Source organism: Tenrec ecaudatus, chromosome 2, assembly GCF_050624435.1.
Source record: "Tenrec ecaudatus isolate mTenEca1 chromosome 2, mTenEca1.hap1, whole genome shotgun sequence".
NCBI lineage: Eukaryota > Metazoa > Chordata > Mammalia > Afrosoricida > Tenrecidae > Tenrec > Tenrec ecaudatus.
The window spans coordinates 148,763,816-148,785,532 of record NC_134531.1 but is presented as its reverse complement, the minus strand read 5'-3'; the positions used below and the strand labels follow the sequence as shown (position 1 = coordinate 148,785,532).

Genomic DNA, 21,717 nt, shown 5'->3' with positions numbered 1-21,717 from the left:
AGTTTTTAGGGCTGTAACTCTTTACAAGAGTACCAAGTCTCACCTTTCTCCCAGATGAGCACCTGGTAGCTTCGAACTGGTGAGGTTGGGGTTAGCAGCCCAATGCATAACCCACTGTGCTGCCAGGGCTCCTTGCACTAACAAGGTGAAAATCACTACAGCAGGCCGTCACTCTGGGTGAATTTCAGGAATGAAATATAGAGGGGGTTCCTAGTCAAAAAAGTTAGCACTTTCTTAAACATCCAAAACCCCTGCCAGAGTTGATTCTGACTTAGGTTTCCAAAGTCAGCAGTTCTAAACCAGCTGCTCCCTGCAGGAGAAAGCTGTTAGCCCCGCTCAATGTGCACCCTCATGAGGAGACTTATCACTGAAGATGTGGGTACTACAGCAAAGTGTGGTGAAATCCGATAATGCCCATCTATCAGAAAGAAAACGGTCTGGGGTATTTTTTGTTTGTGCTATTTGTATCTTTTGGATATTTTTAAAGGCTTGTCTTAAAACAAGCAGCCATCTAGTGAAGTGTCAGCTAAATCCATATGGAAGACTAGCCTGTGTGATGCACGGATTGTAAATAATGAGATCCAAATCTGGAGGAGGGAATGGTATCAGAGCTTAAATTCTGCAGAGGGTTCTGGCTGACAGTGGAAGCCCAAATCCATTTGCAGGGTCCTCCCATGCACTAAACCTCTGATGAGACCCTTCTGAGCAGTCCAGGGATGTGAGGAGCCCCGCAACCAGGCAGCAATGTAACATCTATTACGGCAAATGTGATTGGTTAAAATGAAATCCATTCTCATTCAGCCTCCCTTTCGACCCATTTGTAATATTTTCTGCTATTTTATGGAGACTTTGTTTTATCATTGTTATTTCTTTGCTGCCTTCATGTTTTTCAGGATAAGTAAATCTAGAGAGACAGTAATTGGATTAATACTTGCCTAGGAGCATGGAAAGGGAGGTTGTGGGAAATGTGGAGCCAAGAAATACAAGGAAAAAAAGCATGTTCTCAAATTGTCTGTAGTGGTGCTTGTACCACTTCAATATGATTGAACTATTTAATTGTATGGCATATGGGAAGTATATGCCAACAAGACTGGTTTGTTTGTTTTTTTAAGTTACAGCCTCAACAACCCACAGGGCGGTTCTACCCTTGACTGGATGGCCGAGTTTGGTTTGGAAAGGAACCCTGGAAGTAGTGCTGTCAGGTGAGCCTTGGTATGCTCACGACAAGGTCACTGGTTGAAACCCACAAGCTGCTCTGCTCCAGGACAGATTTACAGCCCTGGAAATCCTACAGGCAGATGCTGAGTCAACCTGTCTGTAAAGCAGCCTGATGGCAGTGGGCTAGTTTGGATTTTCATAGGAAAGAGTAGACCTCTTCCTTAGGTTTCCAGACTGTGCATTTCCACAGACGCACACAGCCCCATCTTTCTCGGGAGGAGCATTTAAATGGCAAATGCTAATCCAAGGTGCCGCCACCCTGCTTAGTTTTCTTAGGTTTTCTGACAATGTTTGTTAATGAATCACTCCTGAAACTGGAGAGGTTTTTTAGGTTCTCTGATCCATTTTTTCGTTTCCCAAGTCACAAGGAGTGCCACCTTCTTCTAACTCCACTCTGAATCTCTGTAGGACTGAAAGAAAACCACTTCTCCTAGACTGGGGTCTATAAACTTGCTATCACAGATGGCTGGCAAACGCCAGCGAAACGTTGCATCAACGGTCAGACAGCATCGTCGGCAGAGCCGGATGAAGAGCCCACAGACGCCTATTTCACACACCTGCATCTCATTTTCTGACCTGGGTGAAATCCTGGATAAATGCTCGAGAACTCTCCATTTTTATAATATTCTGTATGCAGATTTTTAAAATGTGCATTTCACAAGGTACCAATCGACAGACTTAGATTAAGCAGCAGCAAAACACCACAAAATCAGGAGACAATGGCATTTGAAAAAGAAAAAACAGAAATCAGACTTTTATTCTGAGACTAGCCGAGGGCTGAGATGAACACTTGCAGTAGATTGACTACTCTGGAGCTTAGAAACAAAGGACCTGCCCTCAGCGGGGACAGCTCTTCATTTACAGCAGCCATTCTCAGCCTGGGGGTTGCGACCCCTTTGGGTAGCAAAATGACAGTGATGAAGTAGCAACGAAAACAATTGTTTGAGGGGGATCACCACAACACGAGGAACTGTATGAAAGGGTCCGGCATGAGGAAGGTGGAAAACCACTGTTCTACAGGATTTCCACAGGTGTTCTTGGGACAAGCTCTTGCTCATTCTTCCAGAGGAGTAAAGATACCCCCCCCCCCCGCCCTTGGGAACGCTTACCCTAACAGCCCTGCAGCCCTGACCTCAGAGTTCAAAAACCGCAGTTCAAAGAACATGGGACAGAACGCCACTTGAGGAATGGCGTCTCAGACGCAGGTTATCCCATAGCCTCGGGTGAATGCCAGTGGTTTCTCTAGGCGCCCTTTCAAAGTCAATGTAAAGATTCTCTCCTTTCGAGGTAACTCCCAAAGGCAGAAAGAGAAAAACGCATGAGCACCGTGTCCCCGTCAATAGCAGGGGTTCTAGAGAACCAGTGGGGCAATCCCACGTACCTGAGATGGCTTTCATTTTCCGGCCGTGACATTCAAATGAAATAGAGCTGACCCTCTCTGCTTTTCCACTCGACAGTCTTGTAGACGACCACTTATGTAGAAATAGGGATTCCAAATATTTCAGTTGTTTGAATATACAAACCAAATAAGGAACAAGAGCTCAAGCTAGTTTACGATGTTTGAATTTGTGATTTAAGGCGCTGTTACTTTGTTTTGCAAGTTAATTTACTTAATTCCCTCTGCTACAGAACACTCCTTAGAAGCCAGGCTGTGGAGACTTCATCTCCCCTACTTTGGACATGGTATCAGGGATTACCCATTCCTGGAGGCGTTATGCTTGGTGGGGTCAGTGGGAAGCAGGAGGATCCCCGAGGAGACTGGCTGACACAGTGGCCGCCACCATGGACTCAAACACAGCAACGGCGGCGCGGATGGCACAGGACCAGTCAAGGTGCATTCTGTTCTTCGAGTTGGACATGAGTGGGTGGCATCTAACAACTAGTACGGGTGCCCTCGTCCGTTCAGACTGTTGGATAAAGGTCTACTCACACAGCTCCCCTGGCTAAGGACCCTGCTTGTCCTCTGTCCTCTTCCAGCCTCACATGGTCCCTACCCTCTCTCCTTTCTTTCCCATCCCCCTACTGACCTCCCTGGCACCCTTGGCCCTCACCTAGCCTCCCCCTGCATGCCCTTGACTTTGTGCCCTCCTGCTCTCACCCTGTGCCCTTTGTAGCCACCTTGAGATGTTGCAGACAAACAGAAGAGCTCCCTCCGCCTGTTGGCCACATCCCTTGTTCGCCTTGGCGCCTGCTTGGGAAGGCCAGGGAGGACACCCCAGGCCTGGTTACAGCCCCAGGTTGCAAATCAAACACTGAGAGTTGCTAAGTGAGGGGCAGGTGTACTATTGTTTATAGTAACCAACAACCGGCTACGAGCCGCCCTCCGCTGGGTGTTAGGCATACTGACATGCTGAAGCAGTCTTCCTAGGCTGAGTGCCTGCCATTCACAGGGGCATGAATGACCCCCACCAGCAGTCATCACGCTGCGCTCTGGTGCTGGCTCGTGCAGTTCTTTGATCGTGCTGTTGGGTTTTGTCTTTGCATTTCATTTGAACATGTGAAAAATAAAAACTCAAATGACTGATATAGAAGAACCACTGACCTCTGAATTTACCACAACAGAGACAAAATGGTAACAAAGAGACATAGAGCTCTTTCACCTCAACAGGTGCTCACATAGGCCAGGACGTAAGTCAGTTGGCTGTGTTTGATTGAGAAAAAGAGCAAACTCAGAAAACATGTAGAAAACAATAGAAATCCTTTGTCTAAGATTATGTCTAAAAAGCGAGAGATAATTAGGAATTCCAGAAGGATTTAAGATTTCTATCCCTCTTCCCTGTGAGATAGTTTAACCTACTTTACGGGGAGGCTTCAAAAAATTAATGAAAAGAAGTAAAAGATAATAGAATTTTTCCAAGCATCTTTTACAGCGCACACTCCCTGGTATCCTGCAGAACCAATTTTTCACCCTAGATTTTCGAGAATTCCTTTATGTTTTTATTTACTGATTTTGTACAATTTAAGGAAAAATTTCTTTTAGCAACCAACAAATGCAAACCAAGAAATTTAACCTACAGCAAAAGTGCTACACAAGAGACATTTATTAATGTTCTGTTGTATTTACAGTTTTAACATAGCAAACCAAGGTGAATTACCACTTGGCAGAAAGCGCATCAGTTTCTGCTAACACATTGTAAAAGCAAGTAGTACAGTATGTTAGGGATCGTCTCAAAAGTTGCAAGTTGATTCTTTCTTTGCTCCTAGTACCTGAACTCCTCCCCACTGCAGGCTCCTAGCTGTCAGGAGACAAAAGAAAAGGAAAAGAAAGGGTAGGGGCTCTATTCATATATAAAGTGTCAAGAGTTGCATTTTAGTAATTGAGTAGCTTGTGTGTCCTTGTCCTTTTTCTTTTATATAGCGACATCTTTAGAATCGCTTAGAATACCACAGAATAAGGTACCACAAAATTGAGAATACAGATTATAAAAATGGAACACTTATTTACCAATTAAGAACATAGTTTTGGTCACACCTTAAATGTAATTTTGCTTCGCAGTGTTCTCAGTACAAGTGAATAAGTTTCTAGATTAATTTTAACAGCAAATAGGTACTATGTGCAGAGATGCAGTCATAATGAAAGTTTAACTTTTGAGAAAACCCCTTTAAAATGACCAGCATTATACATATCTTACACTAAGATAGTTAATTCCAAATTCATTTTGAGATGGAGAACGGATAAAGCAAGACTGCCCCCTACTGCCTACAGGGACATGGCTCATGCTATTGAAAATGACTACAAACAATATATAAGGCATTACTAATACATCACAGACTTGATTGAGAGAGCTTGTTCAAACATTAACCACTAATGATTCAATGATTACAGAATTCTGCACTATTAAAATTTTACACCTAGGAACAAATAGAGAGAAATGATCTTCTTTGACAGTACTTTCTTTATTTTTGTAAAGCAGGTGATTTCTCCCGTGTTCTGCATCTTGATTCACTTCCTGCAGGTGTCCTCTGGCTTCTTGGGAGAGAATTCATAAACGCAGGAAGGCCTTTGCCAGAAAACATCTGCCAGAGAAGGAAATTGAATATTGAATCTCGCGCTAGCTTGTTATTTTGGCTACAAGAAGGATATAATCACAAAAGAAGGCAAAGGCAGGATGTTTGGAGACAAGCGAATTACATTTTGCATAGTTTCGCAATTACTGTGCACTGACATCACAGTGCTCAATAGTACTGCAGCTCTTCAGGCTACCAAGGTCTCCAGCATTACAAAGAATAGGAAGGCTTTCTCTAAGAACCCACGTGCCCATAGGATCTCTCCCTCCAAACCAATGAACAGAACAGAAGCAGCGCTTCTTCATGTCACGCTACACAGCCCGGACAGTACAGCTCACGCTCTGCTCGGAGGCAGAAGACTGCCCATGTACACATTGCTTGCCTAATACATGAGGGTACTGCTTCCGCGGCCAGTCCTGCCAGATCACACACTAGAAAGCCTGCCTTACATTTCAGACAGGGAGGCCAATTATGACAGTCTGTACTCAACATAGTGCATGGCTACCTGCTGCTGCTGCTTTGTTTTTTTTAAGATCAATGCATTTGGGGGACACGTATGTATGACTCAAAAAAATCACTACAGTCTCAAATGAATGTTAAGAAATAGGTATGACTGAAATAAAGGCTCTCAAAATAAGTGCCCCTACATTTTGCTATATACAATTCTCATCCAGTACTTTTTGCTCATTTCTGTACCGGCATAACAAATTACTCCCAGTCATGACTTCGGGACAACTGCTTAGGAAATAGTACAGGCAGCTCCCGACACTAACGGCCATGGGCCCAGCAAGTGCCACCCCCCTATTTCACAGGTGTTGGGGCTGAGTCAGGGCTTGGCTGGTGCTTGGCTTCCTTCCCTTCTCTTCAAATTACACTGCCCGAGGCCCAAGAACCCCTGGTTTTATATCTTTCCTGATTATATTAGCACATAGGTCTTTAAAAAGCTGCCAAAACTGTGGAGAAGCTATAACATGGACAAGAAGTGTCCCTTTAAGTGGTCACTTTGCCTAAGTTCGAATCCAGTAGTGCATGGCTCTGAAGTACACCAGGCTGACAGAGTGCCTTTTCCTTAGACTGACACATCTCAGCCTGTGCAAGGGCATCAGTCACACAGGGAAATAAAGAACTCTACAAGTCAAAGAGAAGAAAACGCTGTCTGATATCAAATGACTTTTGCAATGAGGCCAGATTTATTATAAGCCTAGTTAACTTTTGAGTTTCATCAGTTTCGAATCTTGATGAAATGATGAGTATTAGATCAACACAGAGCTTGTGAGGACATGGATGAAGCCCAGATAATTACTCGGTTATGTGCATGCTGCTCTGGCATAGAACGTCTGCGTTAATAGATCCCTCAAAGTCCGCCTGTGACCCTGCACATGCACGGAGAACCCAGACGGATCATCAAGGCTCATCTCAAACTGCACACCCTGCCCAGAGGCACCCTCGCTGCCTCCCACTGCGTGGCAGAAACTCGGGGGACACACATCATTATTAATGGCAGGTCAGAGTGCTCTGAAGGATTCCAAAAGCCTTCTGAGAATTTCACTTCAAAGAGACACCCACGTCTTGAGCACTATGGTAACAAGGATGCAATGTCGGTAACACGGGAATAAACGAACTTGCAACTTGAGTTGAACTGAAGAGCAGATGGGGAGCGAGGAGGCAGGTGCCGACAAGGAGGAATGGAAGCCTGTGTGTCAGCACACGGGTAAGTTGCACAACTGGGTACCTAATAGGTCCAGAGCTCCCAGGGCATAGTAATCACTGTCTAATTACATAGGGTCCTCGCTCATTAGCGCCAGCACTTAAAGACTGTTTCTATTTAGATGTGATGTACACACTAAACAAAATTTTTTTGCATATTAAATTTTAAAACCTAGTCTGCGTCACATGTACGAGTGCTTTGTGGATAGTTTCAGTTCTAGCTACTTAGCTGTGCTACCAACACATTAGGGCTATGGTAACAGTTAGCCCCTCCCTTATGGCATCAAAGGAGGTGGCAGTTAACTGGGAGACAAGAAACACTCTGAACACATTTCAGGTAAAGCTGTGTCTACAAGCGGTTTCTTTGTGAACAGTGAGAGGAATGGTTGGCTTTTCCTGCCTTCTTCACAGGGACACATGCCATTGTCTCCCCTCCAGCCGTTCCACCTGGCTTCTTGCTGTGGTCTGGGACATGGGGTCTGTGGGGGGCGCGGGGGAGGCTGTGTGCTTAGAGGGTCCAAGAGAGCAGCTGCTGTGACTGACGGCAGTGCTTATGCTGTCTGTTCAAAGGCGTGTCTTCAGAGTTTTTGGGGAGTTTGTCTTGTGTTCTATTTTAGTAGATGAAAAAGATCCCTCTTCATATGTATCTTTTCAAGCAAAACACCAAGGCTTGAGAGAGCATGGAAATTCTTTTTCTGTTTTAAGGTAGGATTACTTTTAAAACACGTGGTCTTTTTGGTATAAAGCAAGTTTATGACTGGCTTTTAATTAGTGATATATCGGAGAAAGAAAGAACCAATATCTGGCGATACCTAAAACAGATGGAAATAGAGTTACCATATGACCCAGCAATCCCCCTACTGGGCATATACCCAGAAGAGGCAAGAAACAAACCAAGACCAGACATCTGTGCTCCAATGTTCATTGCGGCACAGTTCACAATTGCAAGGAGTTGGAAGCAACCCAAATTTCCATCAACTGACGATTGGATTAAAAAACTGTGGTATATACATACAATGGAATACTACGCATCACTAAAGAGCAGTGATGAACGTATGAGGCACATAGCGGCATGGGAAGAACTGGAGGAAATCATGCTAAGCGAAGTAAGTCAGGCACAAAAGGACAAGTACAACATGAGTCCGCTGAGGTAAGAATTTAAAAAAAATTTAAAAAAAAAAAAGCAAAAGTGGCATAGAGAAAAAAGCTACTGTATACAAACATTTTAGGGGTGAAGACGGGGTAGTATGGAAGAGACCAGACCAAAACCAGGGATGTACATGGTAGACAATGGTGGAGGAGGTGGGGAAAGGAAAACAAAAGGATGAATACAAGGAAGAAAAGGGTAGTGGGGTCATGGGGCATTAATCCACCCAAGGGGAGGGTATTGTTTATATCTCCACAGGGAAAGTGGGACCAGACTTCAACCCAGTGTCACAAGGTGTGAATGCAATATCCCGGTGTGGAGGAGGGAACCGGTGGAGAGGTCTGGGAGGCTGCCCCAGCACCATAAATTAAGTGGATTCCTGCCCCTCCCCCGAAAAGAATTTGTTCCAAAGGACGACATTGACTCTGCAGCTCTGGGAGATGGACATATTTGATCAGAGCACACGGGAGCAGATGAAGGGGCAGGAGGAGAGAGTGGAGCACAGCCTGGCCCACCAGGCCGTGATGATGATGTTCCTGAGTAGAGCAGCCAGTCCACAGAGAGAACAACATGGCTGGCCCCACTATGAGACATGATGCCCCTCAGTGACTAAGGGCGATACAGGGGACAGCACTGGAGACACAGTGTGGGAATTGCACCTGACCTGATCCCACCACACCGAGGCAAATCACTGGGGGAGTGCAGCGGAACAGCAAGGGAATGGAGTGGCAAGGTCCCCAGGGAATGCTGAAAGTGGACTTTGGGGCCAGGGCGTGGTGCCCCAACAGACTGGACTGGAAAACGCTCCTAAGGGCCAGCAAACGATCCCTGAACTAAATACAAGCTTTTCTCTTGTGAACTGTTTTATTCTGTTCTTTGTCAGTGGTTTGTTTTTGTTGTTTTGTTGTCTGGTTGTATACTGTTGCTTTGTTTTCCTCTGTCTAGTTTTCGTGCATGTTAGTGACTCCACAGGTCTGTCTGAATAGGACAGGCTGGATGAACTATCTGGAGGAAAAACAACGGGACCGACAGTTCTGGGGGGACTTGGGGTGGGGGGGTAGGGGGGGTAAGGAAGTGGTGTTAACAAACCCAGGGACAAGGGAAAAACATGGGACCCCAAATGGTAGAGAAGGGGGAGTGGCAGGCCTGGTGGGAAATGATCAAGGGTAAGGTTGCTTAGAGAAGAGGTATACTCTAGCCCAGGTGGCGATGAAGCATGGTAGTAGGGCAGGAGGAAAGTCAAGGGAGATGGAGGAAAGAGCTAGGAGTCAAAGGGCATTTATGGAGGTCTAGACAGACATGTACATGCAAATATATATAGGAGGATGGGGAAATAGAACTATGTGTCTATATTTATAGGTCAAGTATTAAGGTGGTGGAAGGACCTTGGGCCTCTACTCAAACACTCCCTCAATGCATGAATACCTTCTTTTATTAAATTGGAACTCTATGATGCTCACTCTCCCGACACAACGGCTGGAGCCAAAGTGGGTGAACAAGTAAATGTGGTGAAGAAAGCTGATGGTGCCCGGCTATCAAAAGAGATAGTGACTGGGGTCTTAAAGGTTTGAAGATAAACAAGCGGCCATCTAGCTCAGAAGCAACAAAGTCCACATGGAAGAACACACCAGCCTGTGTGATCGAGTGGTCCCAAAGGGATCAGTTACCAGGCATCAAAGAACAAAAAATCATATCATGGACTGCACACCTCCATGATAGGATCGCTGAAGACAAATGGGTGCATAAGCAAATGTGGTGAAGAAAGCTGATGGTGCCCGGCTATCAAAAGAGATAGTGTCTGGGGTCTTAAAGGCTTGAAGGTGAACAAGCGGCCATCTAGCTCAGAAGCAAATAAGCCCACATGGAAGAAGCACACCGGCCAGTGCGATCACGAGGTGCCCAAGGGACCAGGTATAAGGCATCATGCAAAAAAAAAAAAAAAAGATATAAGTGTGTGTATGTATGTGTATATATGTGTATATGTATATATGTATGTATATATATGTATATATATATCATATTAAATGAAGGGGGAAGTGCAGAGTGGAGACCCAAGGCCCAAGTGTCGACCAATGGAGATCCCCTCATAGAGGGGTTTAGGAGAGGAGATGGGTTAATTAGGGTGTGAGGTAGTATCGATGAAGAACACAGCTTTCCCCCGGATCCTGGATGCTTCCTCCCCCCAACTACCATGATCCGAATTCTACCTTGCAGGGCTGGATAGGACAGAGGCTGTACACTGGTGCATATGAGGGTTGGAGGTACAGGGAATCCAGGGTGGATGATACCTTCAGGACCAAGGGTGTGAGGGACGATGCTGGGAGAGTGGAGGGTGAGTGGGTTGGAAAGGGGGAACTGATTACAAGGATCCACATGTGACCTCTTCCCTGGGAGAGGGACAGCAGAGAAGGGGGGAAGGGAGACTCCGGATAGGGCAAGATATGACAAAACAACGATGTATAAATTACCAAGGGCATATGAGGGAGGGGGGAATGGGGAGGGAGGGGGGAAAAAAAAGAGGACCTGATGCAAGGGGCTTAAGTGGAGAGCAAATGCCTTGAGAATGATTGGGGCAGGGAATGTATGGATGTGCTTTATACAATTGATGTATGTATATGTATGGATTGTGGTAAGAGTTGTATGAGTCCCTAATAAAATGTAAAAGAAGAAAAGAGAAAAAAATGATTAGGGCAAAGACTGTACAGATGTGCTTTATACAATTGATGTATGTATATGCATGAACTGTGAAAAGAATTGTATGAGCCCCAATAAATTGTTAAAATTAAAAAAAAAATCTAAAAAAAAAAAGAATTGTACAAGCCCCCAATAAAATGATGAAAAATTGTAAAAAAAAAAAAAAAAAAAGAAAGAAAGAACCAATGAAGGAAAACCAAAACCCAAACCATCCAGCCTACCTTCAAACCAAATTTGCCCTGCACTACAGAAAGCAAGCATTCTGTATTTGGTTAGTACATGGAGAGTTCTCACCCCTATTCATGGAAAAAGGAAAGAGTCACAGGTGGAATAATAGGGCTTTGAGGGTTTCTTATGAAGACCCCTGAAAATTAGTCAGGAGGTACTTGAATTTTCAATGCTGCTTTGAGCCCAACCCCTTAAAGTTCTGAATGTTCTGAGAGTATCAGGAATGATTTCAAATCACACCCTGAGAATCAAAGCAGGACAGAAAAGCTGAAAAACTATGACACCCCCCATGGAGATAGTCAGAGGCCCTGGAGTAGCTATCTGACCATTCCCAAGGCATGCTGGGCAGTCACAGCCTCCCACATCTAAACCTCCGACGGGTAAACGGGCTAATTATCAGACTTAGGGACTTGATCTGGACTGGACAGGGATGCTTTCTCAATATTCAACTGCTCTTGTATATGAAGCTCTTTCTTATACACGAGTATCTACGAATTTGTTTTCAAGCCAGACTAATACATGTTGCTACTATTACACTGTGCTTGAAAGAAGAAAAAAAAAGTTATATTCCCCTGCCTACCCCTCATCTAGTTGAACTTCCGCTTGCAGTTTAAGGTTTGTGTATGTGGTACACCCTATGTAACTAACTCATTGCCTGGGGCCTTCAATCAGACTGACCACTAGTTGGTGCTCAGACTCCACACCATGAGGCACTAGCCCAGCGGTTCTCAACCTGGGGGTCATCACCCCTTTGGGGGGGGTCGAATGACACTTTCACAGGGGTTGCCCAATTCTTAACAGTGATGAAGTAGCAATGAAAATAATTTTTTGGCGGGGCGGGGGGGTGTCACTTATTAAAGTGTTGCGGCATTAGGAAGATCGAGACCCACTGCTCTAGCCCAACCCAGGTACAAGGAACAAGGTGTGAAGTCCACACAGGCCTACTAACTAACATCAGTGCACTTTGTCCAGATTTCCTCTCTGTCCTACGTGGCTGCTGATGCAAGATGGAGCAGCCAGGTGTGAACCCGCGAAGAGCCTGGGCAGGGCTTAGCAGGAAGACCTCAGGAAAGGCAACTCAGAAGAGCCTCTCTGGTGACGGTTAAGGGATCGAAACTGCGTTTGTCAAGCGCCCAAACCAAAAGAGCTGCTGACGTGCCTGCGACCTAGGGCTCGCGTCGGCCAAAGCATCATCAGCCTGAAGAGCTCCTTCTGAACGGCATCCTCTGGATCCACTGACCAGTGAGCTACAGGTTCAAACCTCCAGGACCAAGTCCTAGCCAAATACCCCGGCTCCCTGATGATACCAAGATCCTTGCCTCTTCTGTACTGTCAGAACATGAGCTAGAGCTTGCTTCCAAGGTTAAGGTTCCCAACTCACCCTTGTCAACAGCTTTTTTGTAGACAGAAACACCCGGACTAAATTAGAAGCTCCTAAAAGGCAGGAGCACCCTAACCCTTTCCATCCCAATCACAAACCCGTACTCTTACTAGGGGCCCAATAATCATTTGAGTAGACTCAAAAGCTGGGTTAGAGAGGAGCAGCATGGCGAGGCTGAGCTCGAAGACGTACGTGTCCAGGAGCCCAGGAAGGAGGCCCGTGCCGCAGTTTGAAGACCGAAAAGAGCCCATGGGCTTGGAGGACAGCAGTAGACTGCACACACGCTGCCCCTGCAAAGTCCTCCACCACACACACCGTATGAGACCTAAAGAGACGCCGTCGTTTCAGCACAATGTCTACAGTAAAACAGTACAAGTGTTTGTTTTTCCGTAAATGAACAGGAACCTGAAATGGTCACATGATTATATTTAGATTAGAATAAAGTTGTTTTGTCTTTACTACCTTTAATAAATAAAGAGAACTCTGGTCCTAGGAAGATTTGAAAAAGTTTCTGGCATCTTCCGAACTTTTGCATAATTGATGAATCCTCTGAGAAACAGGAGAAAGCCTTAAAAAAAAAAAATCAAGCATGAAATTATCATTTAATGCTAAGTCCCCTCCCCAGAAATATCCGTTTAGCAATACTTGGCCATTTCTGTTAAAAGCTATCAAAACATAATCAATTTGTTCCAGAATTTCCTTAAAATTTTCCCATTTAAAAAATTTTCCATCCCTCTTATAAGTCTCTTTTGCGCATTGGAATTTAATGGGTCCAGAAAGAAATAAAAGGTAAGGGAGAAAGCACATTAAAAAACATCAAAATCTACCTTCTAGAAAAAAGTACCCCAATGGAATTAGCTCCTAAAGTAGAGAGCAATAGCTGCTTTAATCAAGTGAGGGGCATTTTTACTCACTCCGTATTATGGGATTCTTTCTTCTCACACACTTCCACCCCAACCCCAATGGCCTACAGTACATACTACTGTCCACTAGATGTCAGGGCATCCCTAACTATTGCAGTTCATCTGGAGGCTTAAATCTTATTTCTCTACTTTACATAGGTTATTTTTCTATTTACCAGCGAGTGAAGTAGTGAGAATGATTTTATATGCTTAGACTAGAACAGCGGTTCTCAACCAGTGGGGGGGTCAAACGACCCTTTCACAGGGGTCACCTACAACTATTGGAAAACACCTATTTCCAATGGTCTTAGGAATGGAGACACAGCTCCTCTGTCTCCAGGAGGGTCCGCCCACATGCAGATACGCCTACATCCCAGTACCCAGTGTGAAGACTGTTACCCATGGTAAATCATGCTTCAAGACAAATTTATTTGTAATTAGGAATAAATATTTCACAATATATAATTACATATTGTTTTTGTGATTAATCACCATGCTTTACTTAAGTTCAGTTTATAACAATGAGAATACATCCTGCTTATCAAATATTTTCATTACGATTCATAACAGTAGCAAAATTAGTTATGAAGTAGCAATTAAAGTAATTTTATGGTTGGGGTCACGACAACACAAGAACTGTATTAAAGAGTCGCGGCACTAGGAAGGTTGAGAACCACTGGACTAGAATCAAGGCGCCCTGGTGGCACAATGATGATGTTCAGGTGCTAACTGAAAGGTTGGTGTTCAAATCCAGTAGCAGCGAGCACTCTTCAAGAAGAAAACCCTGTCTCTGGAAAGGTTACAGCTTAGAAAGCCGGATGGGGAGGCTCTCCTTGGTGACAAGGGCACTGAGTTGGGATCCACTCACCTATATGGATGTGTCTACAGCAAGCCCAAAGCTCTGAGTGAAACGCTGCCCCGCTCTCTGCCATGGTTACCTGCTGGCCTCTCCCTTAGTCAAAGTTAACACGTGGCTGTCTAGTTAGTGACTTTCTCTCTCACCTCTTTCTCATCCCTGGCAACCGTCAAAAGTATGTTCTTTCTCTGTGTAACTGTGTCGACTTTCTATAATAATGGTCTCAAACAATATGTGTCCTTCTGTGATTCATGTATTTCACTCAGCATAATATCTTCCACATTAAGATTTGCTTCACATATTCGCCATTATTCTTTAATGTCACATGGCATTTCACTGGGTATATGTACCAGTTTGTGTATCCATCCATCCATCCATCCACTGACGGGCACTTGGTTTGTTTCTCTTTTCGCTGGTGTGAATGCTGCAATGAACACGGTGTGCACACGTCTATTCCTGTCATGGTTCTTAATGCTCTAGGATTATACCTATTGTTGGGTGCAGTGGAATCATAGGAACTCAGTACACAACAGAAAAAACAGACTGGTCCTGTGCCATTCTCACAATCTCTCCTATGTCTGAGCCCATTGTTACAGCCACTGTGTCAGTCCATCTCATTGGGGATCTTTCTCTGACCTTTACCAAGCATAATGTCCTGTTCCAGGGGTTAGTCCCTTCTGAGTAATATGTCTGATGTACGTGAGGTGACGTACCACCACCCTCACTTTGAAGGAACATTCTAACGGTACTTCGTCCAAGACAGAGCTGTTCATTCTTTTGGAAGTCCATGGTATATTCTTCGCCAACACTGCAATTCAAATGCACCAATTATTCTGCGGTCTTCCTTATTCACTGTCCAGCTTTCACATGCATCCGAAAGATCTTGGTCCTCTCAAAATGACAGCTTTGCTTCTGCACACGTTGAAAAGGTCTTCACAATAGGTCTGCCCAGTGCAGTACGTCGTTTGACTTCTTGACTGCGGCTTCCACGGGCATTGACTGCGGACTCAAGTAAAATGAAATCCTCGACAACTTCAGTCTTGCCCCACTTCTGACAGTTTTACTTCTTTATCTGGTTGTGAGGATTTATCCTTCCTGATGGGGAGGGGTAATGCAGACTGGGCTGCAGTCTTTGGTACTGAGCAAAGGCTTTGCTCCTTCTAGTCTTTGTTTTCAGGAAGCAAAGCTGTTATTTGCATAGCCAGACTGTTAACGAGGCTTCCTCCAATCCTGATGCGGAGTTCGTCTTCATGTTGTCCAGCTTCTTGCGTTATTTGTTCAGCAAAGAGACTGAACACCGACAGTGGAATTGCTGGACTATATGGTATTTAAGTGTCTGGCCTTTGAGGAAGCACCATACTGATGAAACTTTTAACACAGAAAGATGATCAATGTATCTCATTGTCAACAGTCCACCTGAAAATACAATTCACTGCTCTTCTTCGCTGCATTTCACGGTCTGATCTGACTTTTGGTTCTGGGGAAGAGATGGTTCTACTTGTCCTATAGGGCGGTTATTGGGTCAGCATGAGTTGGAATCGACTTGATGGCAATAGGTTTGGTTTAACCTTTTTTTGGGGGGGGGAGATTGGTAATCTTTCTTATTTAACTTCTCATTTATCAAGGAGGTGGGGAGTGTCATTATTTCTTGTCACTTAAAATGCCAAAGGTCAGACTACAGTAGACGCTGCTATGGGTAGAAAGATATTTTCTAAGTAAAATGTGGGGTCGACAAAGCATGACTTGGTTAGCCTATTCAAAGTTATCAAGGATGGGTGCTGGACCATGCTAGTCAGACCCATCAGCAGGCCTGCTGACCAAACATGGGCCACAACCCGTCTGAGCCAGTAACCACTTCAAGGTAGTAACTCACAAAGGAAAAAAGAACACAAACAAAACAGACTGTAAAGTCATTGTATGCTCAGGGGCCCCTGAAACACAGAAGGAATGGGTTAGGGAAAACCTACCACCACCAGAAGACTTTTTAATAACGTAAAAATGTTGCTTTGATGGTGACAGCAGCCTAGTCTTTAAGAGTTAAGTCTTCAAAGATTTATTACTGATGATTTCATCATGTATTATTGAACAGCAAACAAGATGAGAGTTTGCTAAAAGTACTTTTACTTCTGAACTTTAATGTAAACCCCCCCCCCCCCTTTTCATTTGTCAAAGCACTTACCGAGAACCAGAAACACCCACCAGAGCCAGTACTGGCCGTCAAAGTATCCAGGGAAGTAGGTGGAGAACTGAAAAACAAAGCGAACATTTGCTGAGCTGCTGCACAGACACAGGTGCACACTCTAACTTATGGGCACTTGAAGCACAGACTGCCTTTGGAACGCCGATGCCGTCATTTAACAAGGACACAGAGAAACTCTGTTGCTGCTGTTGTGAGGTGCCATCAGCTGGCTTCTGACAAAACCACCCCTGGGTCCCACACCATCCGCACGACTCTTCCGTTTGAGCCCATTGCTGCAGCCACTGTGTCGGTCCATCTTGAGTTTGTTTCTGTGCACAGTGTGAGGGCCTTCCTCTTTGTCACTGCCCTCTACTGTACTGGGCACGACGGCCTTCTCCAGGGACCGGTCCAAAGTACATGAGACGAAGTCTCACCATCCTTGGCTCTAGGAGCATTCTGGCCGTATTTCTTCCAAGACAACAAGATATGTAAAAGTCTTCTCTCTATATATTACTCATTGATTTGAGATCACTATGTAACACATGTAAATATATTTCACTTATGGAAAAGCTATCTTGAAATACAATAGCTTTCATAAGTATGGACGGTTTGAACTTGAACAAACTTTGCTCTAAAAAACCAAAACAGGGCTCTCTTCGGCAGCACATATACTAAAAAAACAAAACACTGGGGGGGGGGGGGCGCACATAATATTCACCCTCCTAGCAATACCTGTTGGTAGTCGTTTCCTTTGCTTGCCTAGTGCCGAAACGGACTGGTTGGCTGCTACCACTGCTGTCTTTCTAATGAGCTCCGATTTTGTTCCTACTTCTCCTGCCTTCTCTGCATCTTGAAAGCTTTGTCTCCTAGAACATGACTATCTCCTTCCCTGGGCAAAGACTGGTTTAGACATGGACACATGATATGATTATGGTCAACAGGAACTGAGGGTTTCCTGGCTCTCAAAAAGAAAAGACAGAGAAGAAACTGTACCTTTTCTTCGGTTAGGCACTGTTGTGTTTCGATGTAACGCCTGAAACAGCTTTTGACCATGAGGGGAGGGGAAGGTATAGCAACATGCTCAGCACAAGACTGCGGGAACGCCAGATGCTCCTGATGCCACGACCAAGCCACTGACTTACCGCGCTCCACAGCGGGTGCAGATCAAACTTGACATCATGGGAGAGATAGCAAATTGTCCTTGCTGTTTTCTAAACTATTGTAAGATAAATTTCTCTGTTGCCCAGAGCCAAGAGCTTCCTAACAGATACAAATCGATTCTGCTTTAAAAAATTAGTCAATTTAATACAAACATTTTGTTTTTTTAAAAAGACTGGTAACTGGTCCGGTGACAAGCAGAGTCTGCGGGCCGCCTCGGCCCCCGGCGACCCCGCCACGGTACGCGCGAGCGCGGTGGGGACACATCTCCCCGTGTCTGGCTTGGACATTTTCGGGGACCTAAGGGAAATGAACAAGCGCCAGCTCTACTACCAGGTGCTGAACTTCGCCATGTTCGTGTCCTCTGCGCTCATGATCTGAAAAGGCTTGATCGTCCTCACGGGCAGCAAGAGCCCCATCGTGGTGGTGCTGAGTGGTGCATGGAGCCGGCCTTCCACCGGGGAGACCTCCTCTTCCTGACCAACTTCTGGGAAGACCCCATTAGAGCCGGCGAGATCGTTGTCTTCAAAGTCGAAAGGCGAGACATTCCAATCGTGCACAGAGTCATCAAAGTCCATGAAAAGGACAACGGTGACATCAAGTTCCTGACCAAAGGTGATAATAACGAGGTGGACGACAGAGGCTTATACAAGGAAGGCCAGAACTGGCTGGAAAAGAAGGACGTGGTAGGAAGAGCAAGAGGGTTTCTGCCCTATGTCGGTATGGTTACCATAATAATGAATGACTACCCCAAATTCAAGTACACCCTGCTGGCTGTGATGGGCGCCTATGTGCTACTCAAACGTGAGTCCTGAACCAGGAGGGCGGGAGTTCTGCCGCCAGATGACATGCATTGTGCTAAAAAAGAGAAACTAATATATTTGGGATGCTCCTCGTTCTGCATAAAGAGACCCCGTCCAGAGACCTTTTTGTCTTGCCCAAATAAACGCTTCCTCAGTAAAAAAAAAAAAAAAAAAAGACTGGTAACTAATCCCCCCATCTGTATTTTCTTTTTTTTTTTTTTAATTTTAACAATTTATTGGGGCTCATACAATTCTTTTCATAGTTCATATATATACATACATCAATTGTATAAAGCACATCTGTCCATCTGTATTTTCTATGAAAGGCTTTGGTATCCAAAGTTTCACAATTTGATCATTGAAACACAGCATGTTGTTTCTTAATAAAATAATACCTAAGATTTAGAGAGGGAATGACAAAGAGCTCTTGAGGGCCTGTGTCTTAAAATACATTTTGTGTGTGTGTGTGTGTGTGTGTGTGTGTGTGTGTTTGTGTGTCCTCTCCTTGTGGGGAAGGTTTACAGCTTTCATTATATTCTCAAGCAAGCCTGGGATCCTAGAAGTGTTTCCAATGCTTTAGGATAAATAAAGAACTACTTGGAAAATTTTTGCGATTTGCAAAATTGCAACCCATTAATGAATTAAGAATGCCAATTTATGATATATAAATTAGCTTTGTATATAATATTAATAGCAATACATTTACCTGATATCAAAGGTACTCTAAGAGATTAGAGCTTTATAACTTGAAAGAACGTCATGAAAATTTTCTAGCTGGTAACCCCTAACCACTGGAAGACCTTTTACGAAGTTACTTCATAGGGCAAGGCCCCTAATGCAGTAGTAGTACTTAAATTGTTTAAAAATCTTTGAACATTTTGGCATAACCAGTGATGCTAATCATATAAGCAATCCTGGAAGAAAGGGAGAAGGAAGAAGAGAGGAAGAAAGCTCAAGTAAAAGTGTTAAGTAAAATGACTGAGAGGAATACCCACTTTGGTTGGAGACCAAGGAGGCCCTTTGGGTTGCAAACATTAAAATGAGGGGGCAGCTGGCAAACAACCAATATTCACCAGATTTGACTACAAAACTTATGTCCATGAACTTAACTGCAATTGATTTCAGTTCAACTTCATGAAACCAGAACAGAAGCTAACCAAAATTCACATATAAAATGTTGACATAACAACCACACAAGAAAAAACAAACAAACCCAAAACCGCCCACACAAATGAAAACTCAAATATTCAAAATTATTCTTAGTATCATCTCTTTGCAGTTGTTTCTGTTGTATAACTTACCCTGACAATCAGGATCCACTTAATCAGGGAGAGACCAAATCCTGAAATGGCCCCATACCTTCCTGCAGCTGAGGTGGTCAGGCAAAAAGACAGGAAAAACCCAATCCAGTTAAAGAGGAATGCCACTGTGTAAAGAGAGGAAAAAGCTTTCAGACAAGCCCTAGACCAAAGGAGAAGAGCCCGTTATACTTGTTTCTGCTTAAATGACTTTCCTGAAGATAAAAGACTGCTAGCCCTCCATCTCCCCCCACAGCAAGGATCCCCACCACAACACCCTCTCTGAATACATTACACTATACAGTCAATTCCTATTCACTCTTTCAAAAATGCACCATTCACACACTGTGCACTTTATGACAACATTCACCACACTGCACATTGACTCACCTTTACTGTGTGTTATAAATGCCTGGAGCATTATTGAGTCAGTGCCCCCAAATAATCTGACTCAAGTCATTCATCCTCCTGCTTCTATGAGCTTTGATAGCTTTATAACATCACAATTAAAAGCACCACACGTTCTTGGAAGAAACCATTTTATTGTAACACAGCACATAAAAAGAAATGGTGGTTCACTTCTGAATTAGTCACAACAAAAGACAAATGGAAAATAATATCAAGGGGAAAAGAGGCTGACTTTGATCTGTCAGAGAATAGGTATCAAATCAGTCAGAGCAAGTCACTCAATGCTAATTCTACATGGCAGGTCTGCGTAGGATTAACATTAAGGGATCATGCTGATCTACAAAGAAGAGGTTTAGCTCAGGTGAACAGGCCACAATCCCCAGAACTGCTTTAATTATATCTTCCATAAACACTCTTGAAAATATTAGGTAGGGGCTTCAAAAAGTTCTTCATGGAAAAGAATGAGAAGATGGAATTTTCCAACAAATGTTCAGAAGTCTCCTTACAGAAGATGAAAAGAAGGGACAGGTGTTAAGATAAAAAAGAAACTGAGCTCTAAGCAACCCAGAAAAGGGAACCAAATAAATATACTACACTAATATACGAGCTCCACGACTTACTCTAATTTAGTCAGATCCACCCATAAACCAAAGCTCGCCAGTCTGTGGTGGGTGGGTCTGTGAATGTGAACATACTTACTGAAAAACGTCAACATGAAAATCCCATCATTTCCTATCCTCAGCTGGTCCGCATCATCAAAATCATCCCGGCCCACAAACTCTTCATCCTGCGTGAAGAGACAAAAGGAAAAAGCAAATGCATCAGCATTAGTTCTAAGCAAAGGAAAGGCATCAAGAGAAAGACAAAGGGCAACCAAGAGTCCAAATGAGAAAACCCAATTCAAACTATGACCATCATGGCTCAGCACACATTCAAAACGTAATTTTGCCTTATAAGCAAAAGAACAACCAAAGAAAAACCTATCTTTCTTCTATTCCTGTAGTTTTCCACACAAAAAGGGTTTTTCATATTATAACCTTAAATTCTTTAACAACTTCAAAAGGAAACAGTCCACAAAGAACTATTCATTCTTTTTTTTCTTTATTTTTAAAAATCACTTTATTGGGGGCTTATACAGCTCTTATCACAATCCATCCATCCATCAATTGTGTCAAGCACATGTGTACATTTGTTGTCCTCATCATTCTCAAAACATTTTCTTTCTACTTGAGCCCTTGGCATCAGCTCCTCATTTTCCCCTTCCCTCTCACCTTCCCTCCCTCATGAACCCTTGAGAATTTATAAATTATTATTTTTTCCATGTCTTACACTGACCAATGCCTCCCTTCACCCACTTTTCTGTTGTCCATTCCCCTGGGAAGGAGTTAGAGTAGATCATTGTGATTAGTTCGCCCTACCACCTTCCCCTTCCCCTCCTGGTATCGCTACTCTCAATATTGGTCCTGAGGGTTTTATCTATCCTGGATTTCCTGTGTTGAGAACTAGTCATTCTTTAAGAGAAAACTTATTTACACATTTGGTTTAGATTCTAGAATATTAGTAATCCAGGGTCTGTATTGAGGAGGTAAAATTGACAAGTCCAAGTGCATCCTAGAACCGAATGGAAAGAAAGGACACCACGGCTATCCATGAGGAGTTTGCAGGTCTGTCCACTGCACAACTCCATAAGCATGTGTGACGGTTAGGTTTTGTGTCTGAGCTATCGTCAA

General features: G+C 44.0%; 1 protein-coding gene and 1 pseudogene across 1 annotated transcript in view; one reads left to right on the top strand and one right to left on the bottom strand.

The window, feature by feature from the left end:
* Positions 1-4,236: 4,236 nt before the first annotated feature.
* The window catches only part of NDFIP1 (Nedd4 family interacting protein 1), a 58,441-nt gene continuing 40,960 nt past the window's right edge, over positions 4,237-21,717 (bottom strand). Inside the window, exons 4-8 of the mRNA XM_075541753.1 lie at positions 20,687-20,774; positions 19,583-19,707; positions 16,321-16,387; positions 12,846-12,951; positions 4,237-5,235 (exon numbers count right to left, since the gene is read on the bottom strand). Of these exons, the coding sequence (XP_075397868.1) occupies positions 12,848-12,951; positions 16,321-16,387; positions 19,583-19,707; positions 20,687-20,774 (384 nt within the window). The 3' untranslated portion in view covers positions 4,237-5,235; positions 12,846-12,847. The remainder of the gene's footprint in view (positions 5,236-12,845; positions 12,952-16,320; positions 16,388-19,582; positions 19,708-20,686; positions 20,775-21,717) is intronic.
* Positions 17,671-18,456, top strand: LOC142439411 (signal peptidase complex catalytic subunit SEC11C pseudogene; annotated as a pseudogene).